The following is a 27698-nucleotide window of genomic DNA, read 5'->3' as shown; positions in this document are numbered from 1 at the left end:
AAATCACAGTTAGCCTATATGAAATATTAAGCCTAAATCTTAAAAAAAGGTATTTTGTGAGACACTTCCTTAATTTTGTTATTAACACAAGACATATTTGTCCATTTCCATGCTTTGACCCTATCACCAAAATAATCTTGCTGCTGGAAAAGACACAGAACAAAGAGCATTTCTTATATCCTTATTGGAACATTTTGTTTTAAAACATTAACATTAGGCCTATCAATGAAAATGTTACCACAAAGATTGTCTGTATTGATTTACACTGACTAGACTGCATACCCACTAGACTTACACTGTTTTTTAAGAGTAACATCATACTCTTCACATTAAGAACAATAGCAAACTCTTTTGATTTAACTAGTAATTGGAAATGTTGTAGAAATGATCATATCCATTGTAATTAACCAATTTTCTTACTAATATGGGCTAATCCCTTCATTGAACCAAGTATGATAGAATAGTGATTGGTTTTTAAATAGTAGCCCATGTCTTTGTTATTCCATATGAAATGATTGTGCGGTGCAGCAGGAAAAATATGCTTATATACCAATTTCCATGCTAGCAGGGCATATTTTTTTTTTTTTGGTCTATGGTGAAAACTGGCCAATTTTACAGAAAGTCATTTCAACAAAAAGTATATGCATCAAAGAGTAGCCTATTAATACAACAACAACAACAAAAACTTTCTCTATTCTTCAGAAACTCTATTAACCATTTTTTTTTAAATCTAAGACCATAGTTTTGTGTTAGCCTCTCAGTGTCCAGGCGACGGATTGGGTCGGTTTTGTGACTGACAGCTTCAGGAAGTTTACGAATCACGGGACGTCTCCATTACCTAATTAATATTCATGAGCATCAACGTATTCGTAATTGGCGTCCAGGCAACGCCGACGACGCGCTCCAGTGACTGGAGTTTGTGAAGTGCCTGGAAGACGCTTCACTGCTCTCACATTGTTACATTAGTTAATTAAACAAGTTTCATCTTTGTACCATATAAATAATTAATCAACATGTATGATCGAGCTCCCAGGTTCACTCCCAGACTGACTTTTAGCAGCACCACGTCTGATATTGGACCAGGAGCTTATAATATCAACCGGTCTCTGAGCGGCAAAAGCTGTAAGTTTCATTTTGACATGAAATAAAATATTTTTTTATAAGCCTAAGACCATCATAACGTTTGAAAATCAGTTACAAATTAAAAATTGAATGGGAAAGTGATATTGAAATGAACCCTTTGAGTGAACTGCTAGTTAGTAAAATTAGTTCTTAAACATAACGTTAGTGGCTAATTTAATGCTAACGTTAGTGGCCTCAAAACTGACCATGGGTTTACTGCAAATAAACCAAAACATGGTTATTAGTTAAACCATGGTAACCACAAGTTAACCATGGTTTTACTACACTAACAATTGTTTAACCGTGATATTTTTAGTAAAACTGTTCATACACATGGTTTTACTACAATAAAACCATGGTTACTTTTCGTGAGACAGTTTTAAACCTTAACAAAAAAGCATATATATTACATAAAAGGTTATTAAATGGTCTATAGTTTTCTTGGGTTGCTGTAGTTCTTGATGTCAGATGTTAATATTCAATATCAGATGTTTTATCAGACAGATATTGTATATTGTTTAATTTAAAGTGCAAATAGTACATCTGAGTTTTCTAAAGAACTAGACTATAGAATAAATAAAAGTTTCTGATATGGCATGCTCTGCAACCATTTTAATTTATTATTTGAACCTCATTTTTTAAATATTTTAGCCACCTGTGATCAATCTACTAGGCTATTGGATTTGTTTAGTATTATACTAATATAATAATTGCCCACTTTCACAGATAAGGTTTAAGCGGGTTCCAGACTAAAATGTATGTTCAAGCTCTTAACTAAAAGCATCTTGCACAGACACATCTTAAATGTCAGTGCCATTGTTTTATCTCAAGATGCACACACACCTGTAATGTTTTTTCCAAGGCACGTTTGTTCTAAAAGGCTGGCTTAATCTATGCCATGTCTGTGAAACCAGACCTTTAAGTGTTATTATTATTTGTAAGAGTAATTGTTGATATATTTCTGCAGATTCGTATGCCCCCTTCCTCTCGCTGTCCAGTAGAGAGCCTGGGTTCCTGGGGTCGGGCAGCTGTCTCCTCAATCCTGGACCAGGACAGTATAACAGTGACATTACCAGGGTGTGTTATTTTACTGTACATCACTGTGCAATCAATTAACATGTCAGTGACGAGTCCAAAATCTCTGGAATATTACAGAATCATGTTTTGGGAGGAAACAGTCTTCAGAATCGTTCCAAGCGGTTTGATGACGTGGTGTCAGACGTGCCAGGGCCGGGAGCGTACGATGTTACCAAGAATGTTTCACCTTCAGGGAAAAGAAAAACAACCAATCCAGAGAAGAGTATGAAGGTGGGATGGGATGTTAAGTTTGAAATATCATATAGACTATAATTTAGTTTTTTTGTTATGTATGAGTCTCACAAAGAAATACCCAGATCATATTTCAAAAGAAAAATAACAACAACAACACAAAAAACATATTTTGTGTGAAGATAATAAAGCCTGTTTGTAGGATCATTAAATCTTTTTGAATTTTGACGTTTTCACACCAATTATGCATATTTACCAAAGATATTTAGACAGTTCATAAAAATAAAAAAAACTTCAAGATTTACTTAAAGATCAAATCTAATTTTATGAGCAATGAATGCAGTATTAAGTGCTCATAAAATTTGATTTGATCTTTTATATATATATATATATATATATATATATATATATATATATATATATATATATATATATATATATATATATATATATATATATATATATATATATATATATATATAAAATATATGCATTACACAGGTGAATCTCACAAATAATTCTCTTGGTTATATTTCAACCCAAAATCAAAAGAAAAATTCAACAAATTATATTGTGTATAAAGATAATAATACACTACCAGTCAAATTATGGAAACACTTTCCCCACAGTTTATTCGCTTTAGTTTAGAGAATGGTAATAAAATATGACAAGAACTCAGAGTTAAACTGTCAGAACAAGTTAATCTGGATAATGTCAGATAACTTTGATAGAAAGGGATGTAATGGATTATAATCAACTAATCAGCTGTTACATTCACTCTCAGAAAAAAAAGTACAGTGCTGTCACTGGGGCGGTACCCTAAGGTACAAAAGTGAAAAGGTACATTTTTGTACCTTACTCACCCCTAAATGATACATATTAGTACCTTTTCGGTTTTATACCTTAGGGTACTGCCTTAGTGACAGCAATGTACCTTTTTTTCTGAGAGTGTTTAAGCACACAATTAGATCAAACAAATCTAGCTTAACCAATGACCAAGCAATGCTTCATTTAGTTCAGTTTGTGTAGTCAAAGGTCGGATTAGCAATTAAAGAAAAACACTTGAGCAAAACATTTTCAGCTCAAACTGTGAATAATCACAGTTTACTTTATTTTGCTATCCTCACTTACATAATTGAACTATAGCCCACTGTCCTGCATCCACTAGTAGAATACATTTTGGTTTGACTGTATGCACACACACACACACACACACACACACACACACACACACACAGTATATTATATAAACACAAACTTCTATGTTAGATGCGATAAAATCACAACTATTCGATTTGACAGCACTCATAAAAACAGATGAGATTTTATGAGCAATTAATGCAGATATCCAGGTAAATATCCAGGGTTCATATATTTTTCCTCTTGCAGCTGTAATGAATCTCTCTTTCTGATTTGTTTTTTGAGTAAATATCTTTACGATGCCCACAGGCGGTTTTTAAAGTGGTGAAGATGCTGCTGAATCCGGATGCTCCATCCATCCCCTCTCCCGGACAGGGGTTCGGATTTGAAGAGGATCCTCAAGGTGTCCTACACAGACACAAACCCCCCACCAGAGACCAGAGCCTCGGCCCAGCCTTCTACAACCCCTTACCGGTCAGAAAGATTACGGGCAGTATGTGTAAATGGATGTGCACTCAGTCATGAAAAAGATACAGGTCTAATGGAGTGGTTTGAGTGTGTGCTTGTGGGTGTGTGTGTGTGTAAGGTCAGATGTGTCCATTAACAGAAGACCGTCTAATGCCCCTCTGCTCTGCATCATTAGTGCTGAGGCTGTTTCCATTACTAATGATCGCTGCATTATTTTAAAAAGTCACAAAGCGCAGCACTCATCCATTTTACTGTCAGGACCGAAAACCCTGGGTAATTATTCTTTACGTTATATTTCAATATTCACTTACAATAATGCAGCAGAAGCTGGACTCAGCTTTAATCAAATCATCTTTCATTGGCCATTGAGCTGCCAACTTCCTCTAGAGGGGGAAGAACTCTGTATCAAAGCGCAGGGCCATTCGTCAGGGTGCATCTGTTTCTCTCTCTCGTCTCAGGGTTTGCACACTGATTACACATTTTCCACCCATTTGTATGTGCTTTTGTAAATTAAAATGGTTATATTCTACACTTTTGTAGCATTTTATGTTGTTTCACTGCATCCGCTCTGTCTCTAGACCTACTGAGACCGTGTACGTGTCGTGACACGTAGCTAAATGAGGTTCAGCACCCATTTTTATCAGTGCATATTGAAAATTGCATATTGATGATACAAATTATGATTTATTTTGATTAATATCCAATATTATACCTGACTTGCATTATATACACACTGTATATACATGATATATGTATGTATGTGTGTGTGTGTGCGTGTTATTTTATACTTTTTTTATCTCTCTCACACACACACACACACACACACACACACACTATTTCGTGGCTGTGAATGAATTGGGCTTATTTGAAGTTAATTTTAATAAATGGACTTTGAATGTTAAAGTATGTGCAATCACATTTGACCATCAAAACATAAATCAGTTTTATATCCAGTGAAAATAATTTGTGAACTAATATTTGATCCCGGACACAATACAGTCCAAGAAAGTCAATGCGAAAGGATTGAAATGCAAATATATGTATGTGTGTATATATATATATAATTGTATCATACAAGAAGTGTGTTGTCACGGCAGCTGTTTAGTGATTGTCAAACATGACTGACTAAATTGAAGTTTCATTATGCAGGTTGTTTTGTGTTTCTTATCATGATATTCTTAACACCGTATTACAGAGCCTCTAAAAGCACCGTTGCAAAAAAAAATATATACAGACTTTCGTGTGCATATGAGAAACCATTAAACGTAATAAATAGGACAATGCACACTGAGCCACCTTTTGCGCCATCAGCCCATTTCGCAGTGTGGTTTCTTGGCCGCCACAGACTATGCGTTAAAGCACACCTATGGCCTTGAAAAATGACTTACTTCCCTAATGATAGCAACATTTTGAGCACTTTATTTTTCTTGTCTTTTTTTACCGTAACTTGGCAAACAGAGACATGCACACAGCCGTCTTGTGCCATGAGCCCATTTCATGTCGTGTCCATTTTGTTAAACCGGACATTTGGATATTAGAGTTACTACCCTAAGGAAAGACACATTTTGAGCAAAAAGATCTCTAAATGTGAATCCAAGCTCTCATTTTCATACTCATACATTTAATACTCTAATTTTAGAGAGTTCATAATTGCTGCCACAAAAAAGCTTCTCGTGGTCATGCAAAAAGTCTGTATATGTTTTTTATTAAAACAAATATTTTAGGGGCTCTGTATGTTGTTACCCTGAGAAAAAAAAAGTATTTACAGGTGACTGTACTATAAACCAAATAAAATGCTATATGAACTATTTATGTTAAATATGGTCTGAAAATCTACAGAGAGGTTTGGAAATTTCAGTCTTTGAAATGGAAAATGTGTAGGTACCCTTGTATATATTGCAGGAGGAGCTGTCATCCTCTCAGAAGTATAAAGGTGTACAGTTCGGGAAGATGTCGGGCCGGAGAGAGCAGGTAAAGGGCGGAGACGGACCTGGACCAGGACAGTATGAACTTCAGGAGTGAGTTTGATTGATGCAAATATTCTCAGCTGCAACACTACACCGTTTGCATTGTCTTGCAAAATGTATTCTGAAGCATCTGGACCTTTGCCGTTTGCCATATGTAGATGTTTGTGAAATCAATTTCACATGTCTCAGCCTCAGACAGCACACACACAGTCTGTTCTCTGACCGTCTGATGCATACAGCACACAAAACTCCAAAGCACCTCCTTGATCTATTAAAATCTAATATGCATGACTGACTTTTCTGCAAGTTATGAGAGGAAGTCAGCGCTGCAGTGATGATGTATTTCTGTAGGCCAATCCAGATGTCAGCATCACCCTGGTTCCTTTGACGAAAAACAATTACTTTTCTGTTGGCTTTTGGGTTATTGTAGAAAATAAGCTCTATGATCAACAAATATTTCTGATGTATACACATTTTCCATGATAATCTTCACAAATACATTTTTTATGAATTTTGAAGCCTAAATACAATTGCAAGAAGTAAAAAAACGTAGGAAATGAACTAACTACACCACTTCTATAACTCTTGAAAGTTGGTGTTAGAATAGTTTGCAAGTGTGATTATGAAAACAACAAGGTTGTGCAAGCGAACTAGTGAGTTGATGAGTTTTCCTGTTTGTTGAGATAATATTTAATGTCCCAGACAACCTCTGTTGTCCTATTTAGACACTTATAAATTATAACTTTAATGTAAAAAAAAAAAAATGTTTACATTGTATTTTACATCATAGAATAAAATGTGAAAATATTGAGCTTGTTTTTTGTTTTGTTTTTACCACAGACCTTTTTTCTAGGCATTTAACCAAAAACCCATTCAAAACCCCATTGACTTCAGGTTTATGGAACTGCTAAAAATGCAAACGTTTTGGTTTCGGCCTTCAGAAATACGGAATCCCTCCAGCCCTCTGTTGTGTGTTTGATTTGATTTTGTGCATCCCTGTTTGTGTTTACCAGCGATCACACTGTCCACTATGAGAATGTGAATCTCACACGAGAGCAGAGAGTCCGTTCAGAGCTGGCCGTCCCTCGATACCACGAGCTGGTGGCTCTGCAGGAGGAGAAGAAGGTTAAGCCTCATTATATCATTTTGTCTTTAGTCTCTGTTCTATATGTGTAGCTAATTTTTGGATAACTTGTTCTGGACATTTTTTAAGGACATTTGACTGAAGCTGCAAGGTTAAGTCAAATGTAAATTTGAAGCTAATGTAAAAAAGAAAAAGAAAAAAAAGATAAAAATAAATGGTTAAATAATTGGTTTAACATAAATATATTTTTGTTTAGTCTAAATACTTATTTTAAAAAAAACAATAAATAATACATTCATATAGTGAAGTAGAAAAAATAATTTAATATAATTTATAAAAATATTTATAATATTCGTGGGTGTTTATAAAAGATAGATGCCTTTTATAATTTAAGATGAGGTCCTTCAAAACAAGATGATCGTATGTGGGGTCTGTGGCATCTGGAAGGCACCTGACGTGTGGAAATTTGACATGTAGAAGTTGTGCCTTGCCTGTAGAGGGCACTATTGCAACAAGACTTAAGCTCAATGCATTTCTGCATGGATGCTTTTCTGTTGTGCTGCAAATAATTTTCTGTGTGTGTGTGTGTGTGTGTGTGTGTGTGTGTGTGTGTGTGTGTGTGTGTGTGTGTGTGTGTGTGTGTGTGTGTGTGTGTGTGTGTGTGTGTGTGTGTGTGTGTTTATAGGGTGTCCCAGGTCCCGCGCAATACCACATAAAGAGTCAGTTTGAGATGCCCAAAAACCCACATGGTCCTGTGTTGAGCCCACCCTTCCTGTCTCAAGCTCAGGCAACAACACACACTGCTTTATTTTTGAACATTCACACATAAGGGAGGGATAATGTACATCCGGCCGGTTGTTATCACAAAATAAACTCTGACAGGGTGATCAGGACCCTACGTGAAATGGAGAGTTCTTGTATCACCCTGAAGGTTTTTTTTTTGTGTGTGTCTAAAACATCTAGCTGGATGTACTTTATCCTGCTTATTACATGGTTACTTGCAACATAAGTAAATAATTAGACAAAAAATATGGATTGGAGTTGAAATTTTTTATTAACTCATTCAATGCAATTCTTCCACAAAGCAAAATAGTTCATAGTAAGCAGCTTTGAGCATAGACGTATAAACAAGTTTAAACAAGATGGACATTTAAAGGTGCACTATGTAGTATTTTTGCAGTAAAATATCCAAAAACCACTAGGCCAGTGTTATATATTTTCTTTTGTTAGATATTTTTACAATATCCCAAATGTTTTCAACTATTTGTAAATTGTGAAAAAAATGCTATTTTAACTAAAGACCGGGACGTTTCAGCATAGCGCTTGAGCGAGTCGCCTGTTAATCGCGTCATATCTGCGTTTCCCTCGGTTTTATTCTGCAGAAGCGCTTTTCTCTTAGCAGTGTGAACATGTCACAGCAGCGCCGAGCGAACGCACAGAGTAACGTCATAACATAATTATAAACACACTTAAATGTATCTAATGTGATAAACAGAGCTGCTTTACCTTATAATCATGACCGGAAAAAGCGGAAGTGCGAGCGCCCGGCGACTGTGTCCCGTCCCGTCATGTCATAATAAAAGTCGGTACTTGCGTGTTTGTGTAACAATCGCTCCAGCGGCCGTGCTCAGCTCCACAACACTTGGTCCTGCTCTGCTTTACACTACAGTAACGTTAATAACCGCATCCATCAACATGATTTCTGCCCGAGTCCTATTTTCCAACGGCTGTGAGGTGAAGACCACATGTCCCAAGATACTGCGCTCACACTTGGCGTCATCAAACTACGCATTTATTTAGAATAGGCGCCCTCCAGTGGACGGAAAGTTGCATAGTGCACCTTTTAAGGGTTATTTCAGCGATTAGCATATGGGCTTTGTATAATCAATAAGATGCACAATAAGCACAAGATGCCACCAGCATGTCCACAAGAAATATGAAAGAAGTTCCGCCTCAAATACCAGGGTGAGCGGCCACTACAGCGTTGCAATTAAAGATGATCATTATAAGGGAATAACAGATTTCGAAATGCTGTTACCGACCAATCAGAATCAAGCATTTCAGAGAGCCGTGTAATAAGTGCTAATAACAGCTTCTCCGGAGTAGTCACACAAAATCAGGATGGACCTTATTTACTTAATACACATTTTGGGTCATGTGCACGGTTCATCAGAGCACATAGTCTTTATAATCTTTTAGTAAAATGTAATCAACTTACAGAAATAAAATGGGTTGTCAATGCCGCCTCATGTCGATTTTCATCTGATCTCAGTATTGTGCTGGTTCTCGCAGCGGTTCAGTCCGGTCAAGGATGATGCACCCCCTGTAGGTGCGTACGATGACCCGCGCTGTGCTCTGGAGATCCTGAAGAAAGGCAGAGGGGTGAAGAAGAATCCTTTCGGCCTGACAGCTGTACGCTTCCTGCCAGAAAACAGATCGAAAGCTACGCCAGGTGTGTTTTTTTCCTGTGTGAATGTGAATCCGGGGCCACATTCTTAATGCAAAATGTCTTGTATCTGTGGAGTGCAGTCAGAGGTCAGAGTTGGATTGTGTTTGCTAGAAGGACAAACATGAGGTTGGTGAAGTTATCACTAGATTTAAAGCTTTACAGCAGCAGCCAATCAGATTTTAAGCCGCTCTAAAAAAAAACATCAGATTCTGTGGCACTTTAAGACACTCAAGATGCATTCTAATTTGCATACTGCCTGTCCTAAATAGTGTGCAAGATGCCAAATCATAGTAGGTTGAAAATAGTATGCCAAAGGTGTTCAGATGGTGTACAGTTTTGTAAGTTGGTCTTAAAACGTTATTTTATGAAAATGTTTACGTGGCCTTCCATTGAAGAGTTCTAATTGAATTTTCTTTAGCAGACATTCAAAGTGATCAAAGTCATCACTTTTATTTTTATAGCACTTTTACACATCAGAAATCATTTCAAAGCAACTTCATAGTAATAATAAACAGGAAGATAGCAGAATTTTGATGCAAACTTTATGAAATAAGATACAGAAGTGCAATGATATACACTGTGAAAAATGGTAAACTGTTATTTCTACCTAATTTAATATATTCATGTATTTAGGTTAATTCAGCAATATTAAATAATAATTGACTTGAATAAAACCAGCTAAATTACATTATAATTTTTCAAATCAGTTTTCTTTATCAGTAATATCATGCAAAGTGCTTAAGGAACACTATTTTTAAGGCAGCAATTTAACTTAAATCTTAGCAGGTTGACATATTTTACAAATGTATTAATATTTTATAAATATTTTATACATTTTATATATATATATATATATATATATATATATATATATATATATATATATATATATATATATATATATATATATATATATATATATATATATATAAATAAAACTTTCAGTGTAGTACTTCCCACTCCTGGCATACTTCTGTTATCATAAACAAAATGCAGTATGCATTATAGCTAACCACATGGACTGCATAAGTACACTAAAATTCAGTTAGCAAGATATTAATCAATAAAAAAATAAAATAAAAAAAAAGATTACTGTTTTCTTTTCATCAAGGATGCATTTAATTGATCAAAAGTGACAGTATAGACATTTATATGTAACAAAAGATTTCTATTTCAAATTATTATTATTATTTATCACAGAAAGCTGCACAACTAAATCATTTAGCTGTTTCTTAAGCATCAGAATGATTTCTGAAGGATCATGTGACACTGAAGACTGTAGTTACGATACTGAAAATTCAGCTTTGATCACAGGAATAAATTACATGTTACAATATATTCAACAACAAAAACATTTTTTTTTTTACATAAATCGTACCGACCCCAAACTTTTGAGCCGTAATGTATGAAAATTAGGCAAAGCCACAATCATCAATACTGAACAGACCTAGTTAGTCGTACTCCAATAGTAACTAAACGTCTTACTCATGCATGTATTGGCTGCAAAACCTGATTTCACCCAATGCAACATGTTCCTGGATCCACATCTTTGTTGATCCCGAAACAACATTTCAGTCAACAAATCAGATTTAAGGGATACGTTTACTGTTTATGTCAAGTGTTGATCTAAAACCAGGGTTAGGAGCTTCTACATCAGTGTTATTCACCTATCATTTCCCTCAGATTTTTTGGATAACTTATGAGTAGGGTTAGGACTAAATTTTCAGACTGGAATGTTGTTCCAGGATTAACAAAGTATGTTGACCCAGGAGTTCATCTAACTCTTCAAAATCAGGACGTGCTGTATTTTCTAGGTCCCGGTGCCTATAACGTGTTTGATTATGGCCTGGCTCAGGAGAGTTTGAAGAAAGCCAGTCTGAAGAGCACAAGGAAGGGCGCCTTTGGCTCTGTTGCACCACGCCGTCTTTTTCTCCCCAGCAAAGAGGAAATGAGCACCCCGGGGCCGGCTCAGTACAAGGTGAGTAGATCTTCAACCCAGAAAGTGTGCACTCATTGTCTATTGTCTATTGTACACTAATCTGCCAGCGCCCTCGGGAGCTTATTCAGACTTTTCAAGGGGCTTCATCCAATGAATCAAATAAATCTTCCATAAATCCCCTTGAACTGGATATTTCTCAGCATTCGCTAAATGTCAGTTTTGCCTGGAGCCTACAACCTAGAGCCTATCTTTTCAAAATGTACCATGGAAACCATAGTTTCAGGCAAAATACAGCTGTTTCTGTATTCCATGGCAAACATCACTATTAATCACTGTTGCTCATACTCAAGGGTGTGGTATTTGAATGAAGTATCCATCATTCCTGCTTCAGACATCATTTAGCCTTGAATTGAAGTGTGCTTTTACTTTTATAAGTGATCAGACTTTTGCCTGGTGTACAATAAAACAGACAAAAGCACACACACACTTACTGTGGTCTTTTGGCAAACACTGTGGTCACCATGGTACATCATTTGTAAGAATAACAGTATGTATTGTGGCTGACAATTCCCTCCCTCCCTGTTTTTTGTTTCTCTTTTCTTGGAAAAATCCATTATTTCCAGTGCTAGTGTCCAGTTGGCCTGCTTCCTGAACCAAACCGACCCCAGTTGGAGGTCTTTTATGGACTCTCCTCTCCTTCTGTTCCTTCTATGTGGTCCCTGCCTGCATAGATAGGAGCAGTGAATGTGTCCTACTGGACCTCTAGATTCACAGAGACTTTCTTTCAGACAGAATGTGCTCACTGCTCACGTTTTAATGTTTTTGAAAGAAGACTTTTCACGCAGAACACGTTATCCATTTCAATGCGCTACTTTTCCATAGTTTTTCTGTGCATGGCACGGCGTTCAAAAAAACGAGGCGCTCAAGTTTAAATTAGTTCAACTTTTAAAAAACACATCTCAAAACCTGGATTTTTCAAAGCAAAAACGCACACAGCAGCGCACATTTTTTTAGGCACCCGTGTTAACATATTAGAGCGTTCACACCAGAGGAGCAGAGCAGGAGCAGAGCAGAAGCGGCAGTGTCGCGATCATTTATGCGCTGAGTCTAGTTTTGCCGTCCTGCTCATGCTGAATTAAAGAATTTAATTGAAGATGAAAACATAAAAAATAACACATTTCCATGTGTTACATTGTTCCATTTGTTTCACAAGCACCAAATGACATCCAGCGCTTTGAGAGAAAAAAAAAACATTACACAAAAACACATCACTGTCACAAGTTTTTGCTTCAAAGCTTCAAAGGCCCATTTAAACGTTTAACTAGAGGCTTATCTTAACTTTAAGGATACTTTTATCATGTAAACTACTGTTTGTGGTTAACAGTTTACGACCAGTAGTGAAAAATAAAGACCAAGAGTCAGGAGTGCAATTAATCAAAGAAAAATGTACTGAAGAATAGTTTGCAGTTTCATTAGCAGAAGCCAGCTGCAAGTCTCACGCGGAGTTCGTAGGCCGCGCTCCCTCTCTCAACGTCTTGTCGCCCCGATCACATTACTTTCACTTTAAATAAGCTTTTTCACTTTTCTACTGTCCAGTGATATTTTGGAAGGAAAACAGAATGGAAGCCTACATGTTAATATAGCAATGAATGCAAACTTAATTGTGTGGAGAGGGGCAATTTTTCCACACACAATGTTTTTTTTATTCCATTGCACTACTTTTCTTTAGTTTTTAATGTAAACATTACCCTAGACTGTTTGACTGTTGCGCTTGCATCTCTTCCATACGTGCGCATAGTATCGTGCATGACGTGGCTTTATAAACATGGCACTCAAGTAAAAAAAAAAAAAAAATTAATAATCTCATCTCTAGACCTGCATATCACATTTTTACCCGCAAAACCGCGTCCTGTGTGAATGGCCAATTTTATCTGCAAGATTTGGCCTAGAATCACATTCATTCTCTCTCTTAAACATAAAGTGACCTTTATTTTTATATTTTTCATTGACCACTTAATTTTTTGTGTGTGTGTGCAATGAATCTATTAAAAAGCTGGTTTTGTTCTCAGGAGAAGAGTTTTGTTCTCATGTTTCCTAAAGCCTGTGTTTTGAAACTTGTGTGTTGACATTTTAAAATACCCATTATAGCCTCCTTTATCCTGTTGTTGGTGGATTTTACATGAGGTATATTTCTTTGTGCAGACAGGGATTTTGTTCTTTCATATAGTTTTACATGCCATTTTGTAAACATTTATACAATAAACACTATACTGACAGGCTAAATGATGATAGGGCTATGATGTTTGTCCATGTATCTACATTCTAAATTAAGAAACGGGAAAGTAAAGTAATAAATAGTGAAGTTACTTTTCAAATGCATTAACTAGTAAAGTTATCTCATTACAATTTACAGAAGTAACTAGTAACTAATTACCTTTTTTGAGTTACTACACCAACACTGACATACTGATAACGTGTTCTATCAGTGAGAGTACAGGCAGTATTCATCTTGATTCTTTACTCTTTCAGTAAAAGGAAATATAAAATGAATAAAATATCATACATTTAATGAATGACAAATCCATATTTCTTATCTGAAAGCTGGGCTAAGTGAGCAAACACTGTTACTGCACTCCTGGTATGTTTTTTCTTTAGTTTTTAATGTAAACATTACCCTAGACTGTTTGACTGTTGCGCTTGCATCTCTTCCATACGTTCGCATAGTATCGTGCATGACGTGGCTTTATAAACATGGCACTCGCCTTGTGGGGCGACAGTGGCTCAGTGATTCATGTAGATTGTCAGAGGGGGACAGAGGGGAACGCGGTCGCATTTGCAGCAGATATATGCTGCCCATCGTAAATCAAAGCACGACGATGACAGGGGTCGAGGGAGAACACTAGAAAATGTGACAGAATGGACGATTTTTGCAGTACCCAAGTCGTATTTCAGATGCTCCTGCTCTCCATACGCTAAGCTTCTCGCAGTGAGACCGGCTTATGGCTGCATTTATCTGATCAAAAATAGCAAAAAAAAAAGGTAATATTATGTAATATTTTTATAATTTAAAATAACGGTTTTCTAGTTGAATATATTTTACAATTAATTTATTCCTGTGAGCAAAGGGTAATTTTCAGCATCATTACTCAAGTCTTCAGTGTCACATGATCCATCAAAAAAATCTTACTGACCATAAACTTTTGAACAGTAGTGTACATTAAGTGCATTATGCAGACGTTGATGCCGCACTATGCAAACAGAGTAAGGCAGACTGTATTCCACGATACAATGCCCTTAATTACAATTGATAAATGTAATAGCAACCAAAAATCGCCTTCTTGATTCATTGTATATGATTTAAAAAGGCATTTTTACACAACATTAGACTACACAAGTAAGAAAAAAATGTATGCTGTATAGAGTACATATTGTATAAAAAGCTAGTATTTCATTCTGAACATAACCTGCCGTCTGAGATGAGGACCTGGTGCATCTTATCTCTAGCGTCACGATAGTGGAGATTATGATTTTTCATTATAAGTTGAACCAGAGAGGAGTTTTCTGTCAGTAGAGACCACACAGGCACATCAGAGCTGCTAAAACTACACCAGCACATAATTAAAAGAAAGAGTTCACCCAAAAAATAAAAAAAGATCTGTCATCATTTATTCACCTTCATGTTGTTCTAAACTAATTAAATTCATTTTCTTCTGTGGGTGAGATGTTTTGGAGAATTTCTAACCTGCTTTTTTCATACAATGAAAGTAGAGTGCAATCAGCGGCTTTCATGCAGGTATTATAAACATGAAAACCCAGTGTGTTCTTGTGTACTATATTCTAATTATAATAAGAACAGGCTCAAATTTAAGTAATTATTTGAAACTCTTTCATGTGAATCAGTCATTACATATCAATATCTGACTGCAGAATGCTTTGATTTTCCAGTCAGAATCCAAAAGAAGGTAATAATAATCTTGTATATTGTCTTTCTTTTGTGTTTGCTGCAGGTGGAGAAGACAAATGAAGCGTTATATAAGAAACAGAGTACAGCTGCTTTTAAATCTGCCACTGACAGACTTGTGGGTTCACTGTACGCCAAAGTAAGACACGCACAACACTCAATTTTTATCTTTAGACTGTCACTGGGACGAAAATCACAAATGAGATCTCTTTAATATCTCAAGTGTTTTTCCAGAATTTCAATGACATGAAATGGAGAGATTTTACTATTATTATTATTTTTTGCAAGGTCTCATGCTTCTCAGATGTTTCCCCTAAGAATAAAACCCCAGTGATCTCACATGGGTCTCCTCTAACAAATCAGAAGAGAACTCAATGTCTCTCACTGCTTTGCTTTATCAAGATAAAAAAATCCGCAATCGAAACTCAAAACATTTCTAATAACATTTTGTCACAGAAAATATGATCTAAGCTGCTCCACATTTGTTTTTTAGCTCTATACTCGATATTCCACTTCAGTTTGTGAGAGTTAAGGGTAATTCACACTGCACAGACAAACACCAATAAGACAAGTTGGCCGTTGGATTTAAAATTTTATGAAAAATAACTCTCATGTTCACACTACCCCAACAGACACTGACAAACTCGAGCACCCACGGAATAACACAACATAAATACTATCCGCACGGGATTAGTATTATCTAAGGACCTCTGTGATTTAGAAATGACTCCCCCACATCTGTGTTTTGCGTGGCACATTTGCACGGGATAAGCAAAGCCTGTGATTTTACTCGAATTTACTGACTTCTCCTGGATATGATGTCAAGACTTGTAAATGTTTTTTTTGTTATAGATATAGCTGTATGAAATCATAAAAAGGCATCGATATCATTTTGATTATTTTATAGTAATAAACATAATTTCGTTCAGTTGGAGAACAGACGCCATGAACTGAGCACAGACCAGCGGCAGGAGTCAGATTTCATTTATCACGAGTGAGAAGCTGACAATATACGGCGGAAGATTCAGTTTCAAAGCTAAATATAAAAGCGATCATTTAAACGAGCTTGTCATTGTACTGTACTGTTATGTTTTTCATTAAGAATATTATTGATGTTAATATTAAACACACCATTCAATCAGCAATTTGCTCCCAAATTGATACTCATTCTAAAGTGAAAGTATAATCCGTGCCGGCACACGGGAACTCATAACGGTGCGCATTATTATGGTGCCTCCATTCTTCGTGAAAGATAAAGATAGAAATGCGCACCATAGAAAAAAAAACCTTGCAAAAATGATATACGATCCGCCTAATCCTGGCCAAATCACAGAGATGCCAATTCCCACAGGACTAATATTATCACAGGACCTCGGTGTTCGGCGAAATATGGTAGGTAATTTGCGGGGGAATTTTTACTATACTTTACTCAGTATTCAGAGTCAAACACAGCCTGCTGTAGTTCAGATTTTTAGTATGTATTTGTATACGATTGAATTCAGTGGGAAAGCCCTGATATTTCGCTCTATGGAGAGTTTAGATTAAATCCTGTCCGTATCTAAAATCAGTAATTATAATTTGCAAGATATGAAACGCGAATGAGAGTGTGTATCATAGAGAGTGTGTGAGTCAGACGCTCTGATGCAGATGCTGCAAATATTTTATTATGGGCTCAGCATCTCGCCTCACGTCTGCTCCACTCCTTTATTAGAGACATGTCTGGTCCCTCACACATTAAACACAATACACACAATACAGACAGCCGTCTGTGGGAATCTCACCAAATCACTTTTCAACCCAAAATAAAAAGAAAGACATTTTGAAGGAAGCTTAATGAATAAAGGAAGTTTAATTTTTTGCACCATTATGATGTTTTGCATTGTAACATTATTTTCATACTTTTTCCACTAAATTACCATGATGCATCTGATTTTTGTGTCATTATTTTGGATGACTTTTACTATTGTTTCATTTTATATACAGGTGCTGGTCATATAATTAGAATATCATTAAAAAGTTGATTTATTTCACTAATTCTATTTAAAAAGTGAAACTTGTATTTTATATTCATTCATTACATACAGACTGATATATTTCAAATGTTTATTTATTTTAATGTTGATGATTGTAACTGAAAACTAAGGAAATCTGTTTCTCAGAAAATTAGAATATGACTTAAGATCAATACAAAGAAAGGATTTGTAGAAATCTTGGCCAACTGAAAAGTATGAACGTGAAAAGTATGAGCATGTACAGCACTCAATGCCTAGTTGGGGCTCCTTTTGCCTGAATTACTGCAGCAATGCAGCGTGGCATGGAGTCGATCAGTCTGTGGCACTGCTCAGGTGTTATGAGAGCCCAGGTTGCTCTTATAGTGGCCTTCAGCACTTCTGCTTTGGGTCTGGCATATCGCATCTTCCTCTTCACAATACCACATAGATTTTCTTTGGGGTTAAGGTCAGGCAAGTTTGCTGGCCAATTAAGAACAGGGATACCATTATTATTATTATTGTTATTAGTATTATTCTGACATGTGAAGAATTGCATTTTACTGTATAAATAAGAATCTGTAATAAAATATCTGTATATAAATTTAAATTTATTATGCTATTTATTTAAATACAATTTACCAATAAATATTGTAGAATGTAAATAATGCATATTTTATGCATGACAGCCCTAATGGAAAATAAATATACCAATGTATGTGAAATACATTTATTTTATGCTATGTACTTATGTATTTATGTACTTATGAAACTATTGTACTATTGTATACTTTAGGTAATATCTTGCATTTAAAAACTGATATTACATATCCTTACTAATAGTGATATTAAAACACATTTTAGGCTTAATATTAAGAAATAAAGACGTACTCCAAGTGAAGTTTATTTATAATATTTATATTTTTACTATACTTAGAATTAAATAAATTTATTTAAATACATTTTGTTTTTAACTGTCATGGCAATGTCACAATACAAAACATTGTGACATTGCCATGAAAAACATTGTCTTGTTCCGGACAGGATTGGCGAGATTTACCCATCTATTCTAGATGTTTCTCTCTCTCTCTGCATCTCTCCAGATTACAGATGTCTATTTACAAATGCAATTATACATATAGTAAGTAAGTAAGTAAGTAAGTAAAATGTATTTGTATAGCACTTTTCATAGATAAAAATCACAAAGTGCTTCACAACAAAAAGAAGAAATACACAACATTACAGTTCTAGTCAAAATAAGTAACAAAAACAATAAGTATAAATGAAAATAAACAGAAATACACAAAAGGCCAGCCAAACCCTACACTCTAGATAAAAGCCTCTTTAAATAGAAGAGTTTTCAACTGTGTTTTAAAATTTTCCACTGAGTCCAGGCAGCGTAAGGAAGAAGGCAATGCATTCCACAGTCTAGTTGCCACAGCTTGAAATGAACGGTCCCCTCTTGTTTTAAAATGTGTGTGGGGGGCAACTAAAAATCTTTGACCTGTTGATCTTAGACTACGTGAAGACGTACGCAGCTGTAGCAGGTCAGAGATGTAACAAGGCACATGTCCTTGTAGGGCTCTAAAAGTAAGAACCAAACATTTAAAATGCATTCTAAATTTCACTGGTAACCAATGAAGGGAAGCTAAGATCGGTGTGATGTGTACTCTTTTACTGGTGTGGGTTAAAATCCTTGCAGCAGAATTCTGGACAGTCTGGAGGTGACACAAATCTTTCTTATTTAGACAAATAAAAAGACTGTTACAATAGTCTAAACGGGATGAAATAAAAGCATGAATGATCATCTCCAATTCGGCCTTTGACACCAAGGCTCTTATTTTCGAAATGTTCCTTAATTGAAAGAAACAGTTTTTAATAAGTAGATTTGAGTGTTTCTCCAAGGACATGGCCGAATCAAAAACAACACCTAGGCTCCTAAGACTCGGCTGGACAGACGAGCTTAGGGCACCGATATGTTGTTTAATCTGAGAGATGCTTTGCTCAGGGGCAATGATCAGTGTTTCAGTCTTAGCTGAATTCAGAACTAAAAAGTTATCATTTAGCCACTGCTTGATACTGCTCAGACAGCTGATTAAAGAAGACAGTTTATGTAACTCAGTAGGATTAAAAGAGCAGTATAACTGAATGTCGTCGGCATACAGATGATAGGAAACATCAGTAAGCTGGCCAATTATCTGTCCTAGCGGCAGTATGTACAGGAGGAAAAGAATCGGTCCCAGGACAGAACCCTGAGGTACACCACTCAATAAACCTGCAGTATCTGACATGATCTGATTAATAAAGACACTAAAACTTCTACCAGAAAAGTAAGAGGTAAATCATTTTATAGCCGATTCAGATATCCCTACTAGATCCTGAAGTCTATTAATCAAAATATTATGATCAATAGTGTCAAAGGCAGATGTAAGGTCCAGTAAAACTAATACTGTATGCTTCCCAGAAGCAGCTGACATCAAAATATCACTCGAGACTTTAATTAATGCAGTTTCGGTAGAATGGTTTTTACGGAAACCTGACTGATATTTATCAAAAATATCATTTATCTTTATCATATATACCTGGTTAGTATTACAATATGCAAGTGTTTCATATAAAAATACGTCTTAATAACTAGAACAATTCAATAGTTGGATTTTTATGTATAGCATCTGTAGCATGTCGACGGTTAACAACCAAATTCATTTTGACTCGTCATTCATTTTGTGAAAACAAGCAAAAATAGTGTTTGCAATAATGCTCCCACAGCTCGGACACACATGCCCTGGCTCATTTGTACCTGCTGTAAATTTATTGTGCAGATGATATTTATGATGCTGTGGTTAGTTATTAGATTGCTCTTGGCAGGATACTCCTCCGCCAGGCTCATATAACGTGAGTGAATCTTTTGAGAAGACACACGGTCTCCATCGCTACAGCGAGCCACGGAGTGAGAAAGCACGCAAACGACAGAGCTGCTTCCTGTCTGCTGCCCCCAGAGACCCCACCTACCTCCAAAATTACCCTGAAATCCCAGGTGACTTACGCTTGCTTGATTTCTATGAACGGCATTTGCGGCCTGCTGTTGATTATCTGTTCATTACTCTTTGAGTTTGTAAAAATAAGACAATTTATACTGGAAGTCTATGGGGCTAAACATTCAAGAGTAGAAAGCAACAAGTGTCTTAATTATTAATTACAATTAATATGAAGTATTACATTAATAAAACTCTGTAGATCTCTTTCTGTCTTTCAGTTTAATGAGCTTTATTGGCATAACAAAATTGTAAATTTGGAAATGTACAAAGTGTTTGTACATTTTCATTGTACACAACTACAATAAAATGAATGCAATAAAATGAAATATCAATAATGCATACTATTAATTACTATATTATACTATAAGTAACCCAAAACAAAGAAGTGTAAAGTATTCTGATGTGAAATTTAGGACTTTTTAGAAGTGGGTTGTAAAATATTTTGTGAAATTTGTAGCTTGTATTTTTGTTGCTGCATTATAATTGAACATTAATTAAAAAAAATTGAGATATTGTAGGCCAAGAAACTTAATTTACCAACATAATGTTGGAATCTGCTTCATGTAAACCATATTTTTAAGAAGTTATGTTCAAGTATTCCAGCTAAACATTTGGTTTCTTATTTGTGGTTTCACAGGTCCGACTCATTACAGTCCAGATGTTAAATCTGGCCCTAAACTTGCTCTGATTGTCTCAAAAGAAGATCGCTTCAAAAGCCCTAAAGACATGACCCCTGGACCCACAGCATATGAGGTATGTACCTCATATATTTATGCAATGTGTGTGATTTGTGTTTTTTTATATATAGCTACATAACGGCTCATTAACTCACATGTCCAATCAGCCAATCACATGGCAGCAACCTAATGCATTTAGGCATGTAGACATGTTCAAGATGATTTGCTGAAGTTTAAACTGAGTATCAGAATGGAGAAGAAAGTTGATTTTAAGTGACTGAACGTCGCATGGTTGTTTTTGCCAGACGGGCTGGTCTGAGTGTTTCAGAACTGCTGATCTACTGGTGTTTTCACACACAACCATCTCTGGGGTTTACAGAGAATGGTCCAAAAAGAGGAAATGAGTGGCAGTTCTGTGGGTGAAAATGCCTTGTTGATGTCAGAGGAGAATGACCAGACAGATAGCAAGGCAACAGTAACTCAAATAAGCCTGTTATAACTCAAATCCTGTCTTGAATCAGCAGTTCAGGCAGCTGGTGCTGTAATGGTGTGAGGGATGTTTTCTTTGCACACTTTGGCCTCCTTGAGTATCGTTTGAATGCCACCGTCTACCTGAGTATTATTGCTGAGCATGTCCATCCCTTTATGAGCACAGTATACTCCTCTTCTGATGGCTACATCCAGTAGGATAACACACCACAAAGCTCAAATCACCTCAAACATGTCAGTGTGTTCACTAAACTCAAACGGCCTCCGCAGTCACCAGATCTCAGTCCAATAGAGCAGCTTTGAGATGTGGAGGAACAGGAAAATCACAACATGGATGTGCAGCCGAGAAATCTGCAGAAACAGCAATGCCGTCATGACAATATGGACCAAAATCTCTGAGGAATGGTTCCATATATATATATAGTAATTAATTTAGTTTTAAATAAATAACACTAGTACACCATTTTACTATAGTAAAATCAAAGCAAATATATGTACTGAACAAATAAATCCTGATTGAATTAGGTGTTAATTGGAATTACATATTGGAATTGCGAACTGAAAATACATGCAATTGAAACGCGTCAATTTAGCAAAAATTCACATATATCACAAAAAAGTGTTTTTTCAGGCAATTCGAAAAAATACATTTTAGCAAAACTGCAATGTAAACAGTTTTTCCGCATTTACAGGTCACCTGGCGTATGTAAAAAAATAAATAAAATATTCGACATTTATAAACTATGGCAAACGTTTTGCGCAAATCTGTAATGGAGACTCGCGTGGCTGCTGTTATGCTGACAATACATCCCTCTTAGCGCTGCCACTGATCACTCTTATTCTGACCTTTTTAAATGTTCTGGACTGTCAGAAAATTTCTCCAAATAAATAAGAGCATAAGTTTGTTTTCTTTGCACCTCCTGGTACTGTCTCTGATATCGCTAGTAATCTAGATTTTCTGTCATCAAACATTCATCCTTTTGCTAAAAACTTGTTGGAATTTTGAGAAACAGGAAAATGCTGTGGTGAAGAGCAGCTTTTTCCAAATAAGGCATTAAAGATAATTAAGATCTGTGCTCAAGTTTAAGGATTTGGAGGTAGTTATCCATGCCTTCATCTCTGCTAGACTGGATTATTGCAGTGCACTTTACAGGGGTCTCAAACATTCATCATTATGTTGTGAGGTTGCTGACTGCCACTAGAAGGAAGGAAAGCATTTTTCCAGTCCTAGAGTCTCTTTATTGTTTACCGGTGTGGTATAGGATCCATTTGAAGATTTTACTATTTGTTTTTAAAGTGTTAAATGGTGTAGCCCCCATTGTATTTGTCTGAACTTCTCCGCTACCAACAATCCTTGCTGTCTCTCAGGTCCTCTGATAAACTTCTCCTGCATATATCTCATTTTCGCTTAAAGTTTAAAGGGGATCGTGCTTTTTTTGGAGCTGGTCCCAGACCATGGAACAGCATACCTCAGGACATTAGATCTGCACCTTCTCTTCCTGCTTTTAAATCACGCCTGCAGACTTATCTGTTTTCCTTGGCTTTTGGGTGAACTGTATTTTTGTGTATTTTAATGTTTTTTTGTATTGGCTTTTTATTCTCTTACTCCTTTTTAGTATTTACTTCATTTGTATATGTACAGCACTTTGGCATACACTGACCTTGACCGTGTGTGTGTGTGTGTGTGTGTGTGTGTGTGTGTGTGTGTGTGTGTGTGTGTGTGTGTGTGTGTGTGTGTGTGTGTGTGTGTGTGTGTGTGTGTGTGTGTATGTGTGTGTGTGTATGTGTGTGTGTGTGTGTGTGTGTGTGTGTGTGTGTGTTGTAGCTGAGTCCGGTCATCAGGGACACCGTTCTGAAAGGCACCTTCAACGTGACACTCCACGATCCTCTGACGTCCAGCACAAGATCTTTATCTTCACGCAAGGCTTTGAGAAAACCTCCCCACAGCAGTGCATAACTCAGGTCAAAGGTCAGTGACCCCTCACACTATATTTGACACTTATTATGGAGGTTTAGTTTCAGTAATTGAAGCGTTCTTGAGTTTTTCAGAAGTCTACTCCACTCGCTAAAGAGACAAGGCGACTCTCTCCTGTCTGTCTTATTAAAACTAGCTGCTCTTAAACACACACACACACACACACACACACACACACACACACACACACACACACACACACACACACACACACACACACACACACACACACAGAGAGAGAGAGAGAGAGAGAGAGAGAGAGAGAGAGAGAGAGAGAGAGAGAGAGAGAGATACACCAGCGTGAGCACTGATATTCCCTCTGAATGGCTGATTGATCTTTTAAAACCAAAGATGGTCAAATAAAACATTCAATGTATTTTCTGATTTACATCCACTAATTAGATGATTCATTATTGGCATGTGAGACTGCTCACTGCATGACGAGCAACAGAAGATTTTGGGAGAATTTGATGACTGGTTGATTGTAGACTGATACAAATTTGAAACATTGCTTAGAATGTCAACCATTTTACCTTATTGCTGTATAGAGATATAAAAGATCCCATTTGTGCTTTTGTCTTTTTTTTTCATAATTTTTTATTTTTTTTTGTACATAAAACAAAGATTATTGGAGTGGGTTTTACAAGAAAATACTATTTCAGTCTTTCCTAATGTCACATTTAATTCAGTGTAACTTTCCGTTTCTTTGCGATTACTTTATTGGCCATTTCTAATTGAAAATGGTTTCACAGTAAGTCTTACATAATGTCTTATTACAAATGTCATTTACATTTAAGCGCAAAATAAAACAATACAATTAACATAAAATAGATTACAGTGAACTAAGAAAGTAGCCATCTATGATTTCAACAAAAGTGAAATAAGTAACATTAGCAATACAGAAGTCTCTTAATTAGAGCATTTTAATTGAAGAATGTATTAAATAATATCTATAAATCTAGTTCTGTCTTTCAGTTTCGATTTTAATTTGCTTTATGGCCGTAACAAAACTGTACATTTGGCTAAGTAAAATACATATTTAATGTAAAAATATATATATTTTTAGCATATTTGTGTCAGTTTTTCTTGCATGCAATTGTAATATATTTTCTTCTGTATCATGTCTTATGGTTTCCTTCTGTATTCTAATTTGTTTTTCAGGTCACACACTTTCAAAAAGACCCCGGCTAAGCCTCTCCTATTAAACACATGCTTCCCAGGAGTTACACACACACACACACACACACACACACACACACACACACACACACACAGACACACACACACACACACACACACACACACACACACACACACACACACACACACACACACACACACACACACACACCTCTTTATGGGTGATATATTTCCCAGTGCTCACAGAGAATAAATCAGGATTCTTTAATGGGTTTGATGTTTCAGGGTTTTTGTGCATCATAAATTCTCAGCCCTGCCCACAATAACACAGCGCTAATGTAGAGAGATTTGTAGAGAGATCGTACACACACACACACACACACACACAACCACAAACACACACACACGCACACAACATCTTGATATCGTTATACACACCCTTTTAATCTAATTAAGCATTTACACACTCTCATTATTCAGCAGAGAGAGGGAGGTCGAGGGAGGAAGGGCGAGAGACGTCGAAGAAGAGAATGAACGAAAGAAAGAGAGGTTTTAGCTCTTTATTGAACTGACTTGTTTTACATTTGCAAGCTAATTGAATCAGATAAATCACTGTGGCAGCTCTCTCGCCGCGCGTGTGTGTGTTTGTCTCGTGGATGTTAGAGCATTTTAAAGTCAATGTGAAATCAAAATTTAACCCATTTACTTTATTAACATACATTCCTGGTCTTATAGTGAGCGATTCATCTGCACGTCACCCCAGAGAACAAAAGGCTGTTTATACTTATATAAAAGATATAAAATCACAATCCGAAATCGCGTACTCTAGAGGAGGATCTTATTTTGAATAAGTAATTACTTCACGACCACTAAAAAGAAAATGAATGTGTGTAGTATAAATATAATCTGGATGTTCTACATCTGCCATGTTGTCATTATCATGTGACCTACCAGCGTTAGTTATGTCGCTTCACTGCCATTCACAAATCTTCTCCCGTGGCCTCATGGGATAGTAAAGTGTAAATCGAATGCACACTTTAGAATCTCGTCGGAAGTAGTAGGTCCACCTGTGGACTTTTTGCCTCCTCTTTTATGATTACATATTGTGAATTCAGACACACTTCTTTTGTCACGTACTGTTTTTCACCTATATAAGTGCGATTGCAGATGCAGCCTATATGTTTTACAACAAAAACCCTTGAAAGCTGACGGTTAACCATGGCAACCTAAAAATAGTCTGTTTGGTTCAATGTGCGACAGGACTTTTACTGCAGTGAACTCAATTCCATCTCTGTAAGCATATGTTAATGATTATGAGTGGGAGAATATGTGATAGTTTGCTCTCGGTGGACTTATAGAAAAGGGCGCTGAAGACTTTTAAAGGTAAACACCATATTGTGAGATGTGTTAATTGGGGAGTTAATTGTCGTTAAGATGTCTTAATTAGTCATTAAGCCAAGCTGTTCCTCCTGCTGAGGTCTGGTTGGCCCCATGCCCACGACTCTCCCACAGAGGACCAGAACTTCTGCTTCTCCTTTATTGTCTTAATGTTGAAGAACTTCTGTCTCTCTCAAACGCACCCCGAGGAGCATTTGATGGCTCAGATGTTGCTTTTTTATAATAATTCTAAATGTATTAATTATTGTTGATAGTATAAATAATGTATCTAGCACACACACACATTTCATTTTATTGTAAAGTGATGCCGTTTATAGTAAATATTTCATAACCTTTAAAGGGAAGGCGAAAGATGAGATGTAATGAGGTGGCTGGTTACAATTTTTAGCACGAGATCTCATTTAAGAATACATTTACTTTAAACTGATATTTAATAAGAAATAAAAAAGAAAGATCTATTTTTGTATTGTATATTATTTATTTAAAAAATTAATTAGCACCTTTTTAATTTTTTATTATTTTTATGTTTAAAATTTGTTGTCTACAAAAGTATTTTTTAGTTTTAGTAATTTTGTGTAATTTTAGTCATTTGTATCTTTTTTTCTATTTCTATTTAGATTTAGGTTTAGTAAAATATGTATTATATGTATACTATAGTTTAGTAAAATATGTATAACATGTTTTTGAAATAAGTCTCTTCTGCTCACCAAGACTGCATTTATTTAATCAAAAATACAGCAAAAACAGTAACATTGTGAAATAGTATTACAGTTAAAAATAACTTTTCTAAGTAAATATATGTTAAAATGTAATTTATTCCTGATCATTACATTCATTACTCCAGTCTTCAGTGTCACATGATCCTTCAGAAATTATTGTATGTATATATGTATATATTTAATTTAGAGACATTTTTTGTAACATTATGTTCTGATCAATTAAATGCATCCTTGCTAAATAAAAGTATTAATTTAAATGATTCGATTACAATTTTATTAATTAAATACAGTAGATTTAGATTTAAAAATTTACAAAAAAATCTAATGTACCCCAAACTTTTGAGTGGTAGTGTATCACAGTTTCCACATAAATAAAGAATATTAATCAGCACAAAACTATTTTTGACATTAATGATGATAATTTAAGAAGAAATGTCTCTTGAACACCAAATATTAAAATGATTTCTGAAGGATCATGTGACACTGAAGACTGGAGTAATGATGCCGAAAATTCAGCTTTGATCACAATAATAAATTACATTTTAACATATATTCACTTAGAAAATTGAAGCGATTGTAACCTTTGAACGATGTAATACAGTTCTTTGTTCAGGGAAGAAGGAGGCGGGACGGGCATACATTTAAAAGACTTTAATCAAAATAAACACAAAATGAAAGTAAATGCACGCACATAATAAAACATAAACATAAAGTCCAGGCCTGGTCTTCTCTCTTGTCCTTCACTGGTGTCTCTCGCCCTTATATGCCTCATGCGAGGACTCGCTCGCTCCTCCCACGTCTCTCGCTCGTCAACCTCGCCACCAACGGTAGCCTAGATCTATCAAATGAATGTTAATAGTAGCTCAGTTGCATAA

General features: G+C 35.9%; 1 protein-coding gene across 2 annotated transcripts; it reads left to right on the top strand.

Annotated features, from left to right (window-relative positions):
- Positions 1–890: 890 nt before the first annotated feature.
- Positions 891–24916, top strand: stpg2 (sperm-tail PG-rich repeat containing 2). Of its 2 annotated transcripts, XM_067440302.1 has the most exons (14): positions 891–1122; positions 2090–2199; positions 2278–2430; positions 3841–4005; positions 5902–6017; positions 6980–7091; positions 7736–7837; positions 9343–9502; positions 11314–11477; positions 15446–15538; positions 20256–20424; positions 21063–21178; positions 23417–23560; positions 24728–24916. In XM_067440302.1, the coding sequence occupies exons 1-13, from the start codon at positions 1014–1016 to the stop codon at positions 23546–23548; spliced, it is 1701 nt and encodes a 566-aa protein (XP_067296403.1). In that variant the 5' UTR covers positions 891–1013; the 3' UTR covers positions 23549–23560; positions 24728–24916. The 2 variants fall into 2 exon arrangements, with proteins under 2 accessions (XP_067296403.1, XP_067296404.1); XM_067440303.1 differs by lacking the exon at positions 7736–7837.
- The last annotated feature ends 2782 nt before the right edge of the window (positions 24917–27698 follow it).

The sequence above is a fragment of the Pseudorasbora parva genome, chromosome 3 (assembly GCF_024679245.1).
Source record: "Pseudorasbora parva isolate DD20220531a chromosome 3, ASM2467924v1, whole genome shotgun sequence".
NCBI classification, from domain to species: Eukaryota; Metazoa; Chordata; class Actinopteri; order Cypriniformes; family Gobionidae; genus Pseudorasbora; species Pseudorasbora parva.
Note: the sequence above shows the minus strand (reverse complement) of the source record. Positions and strands in the feature narration are given on the sequence as shown.

Bases quoted from the DNA above. Each gene is read 5' to 3' on its own strand.
- stpg2 (XM_067440302.1), top strand. From the start codon at position 1,014: ATGTATGATCGAGCTCCCAGGTTCACTCCCAGACTGACTTTTAGCAGC. The intron at 6,018-6,979 runs GTGAGTTTGATT...TGTGTTTACCAG, and splicing joins GGACAGTATGAACTTCAGGA to CGATCACACTGTCCACTATG. The intron at 11,478-15,445 runs GTGAGTAGATCT...TGTTTGCTGCAG, and splicing joins CGGGGCCGGCTCAGTACAAG to GTGGAGAAGACAAATGAAGC.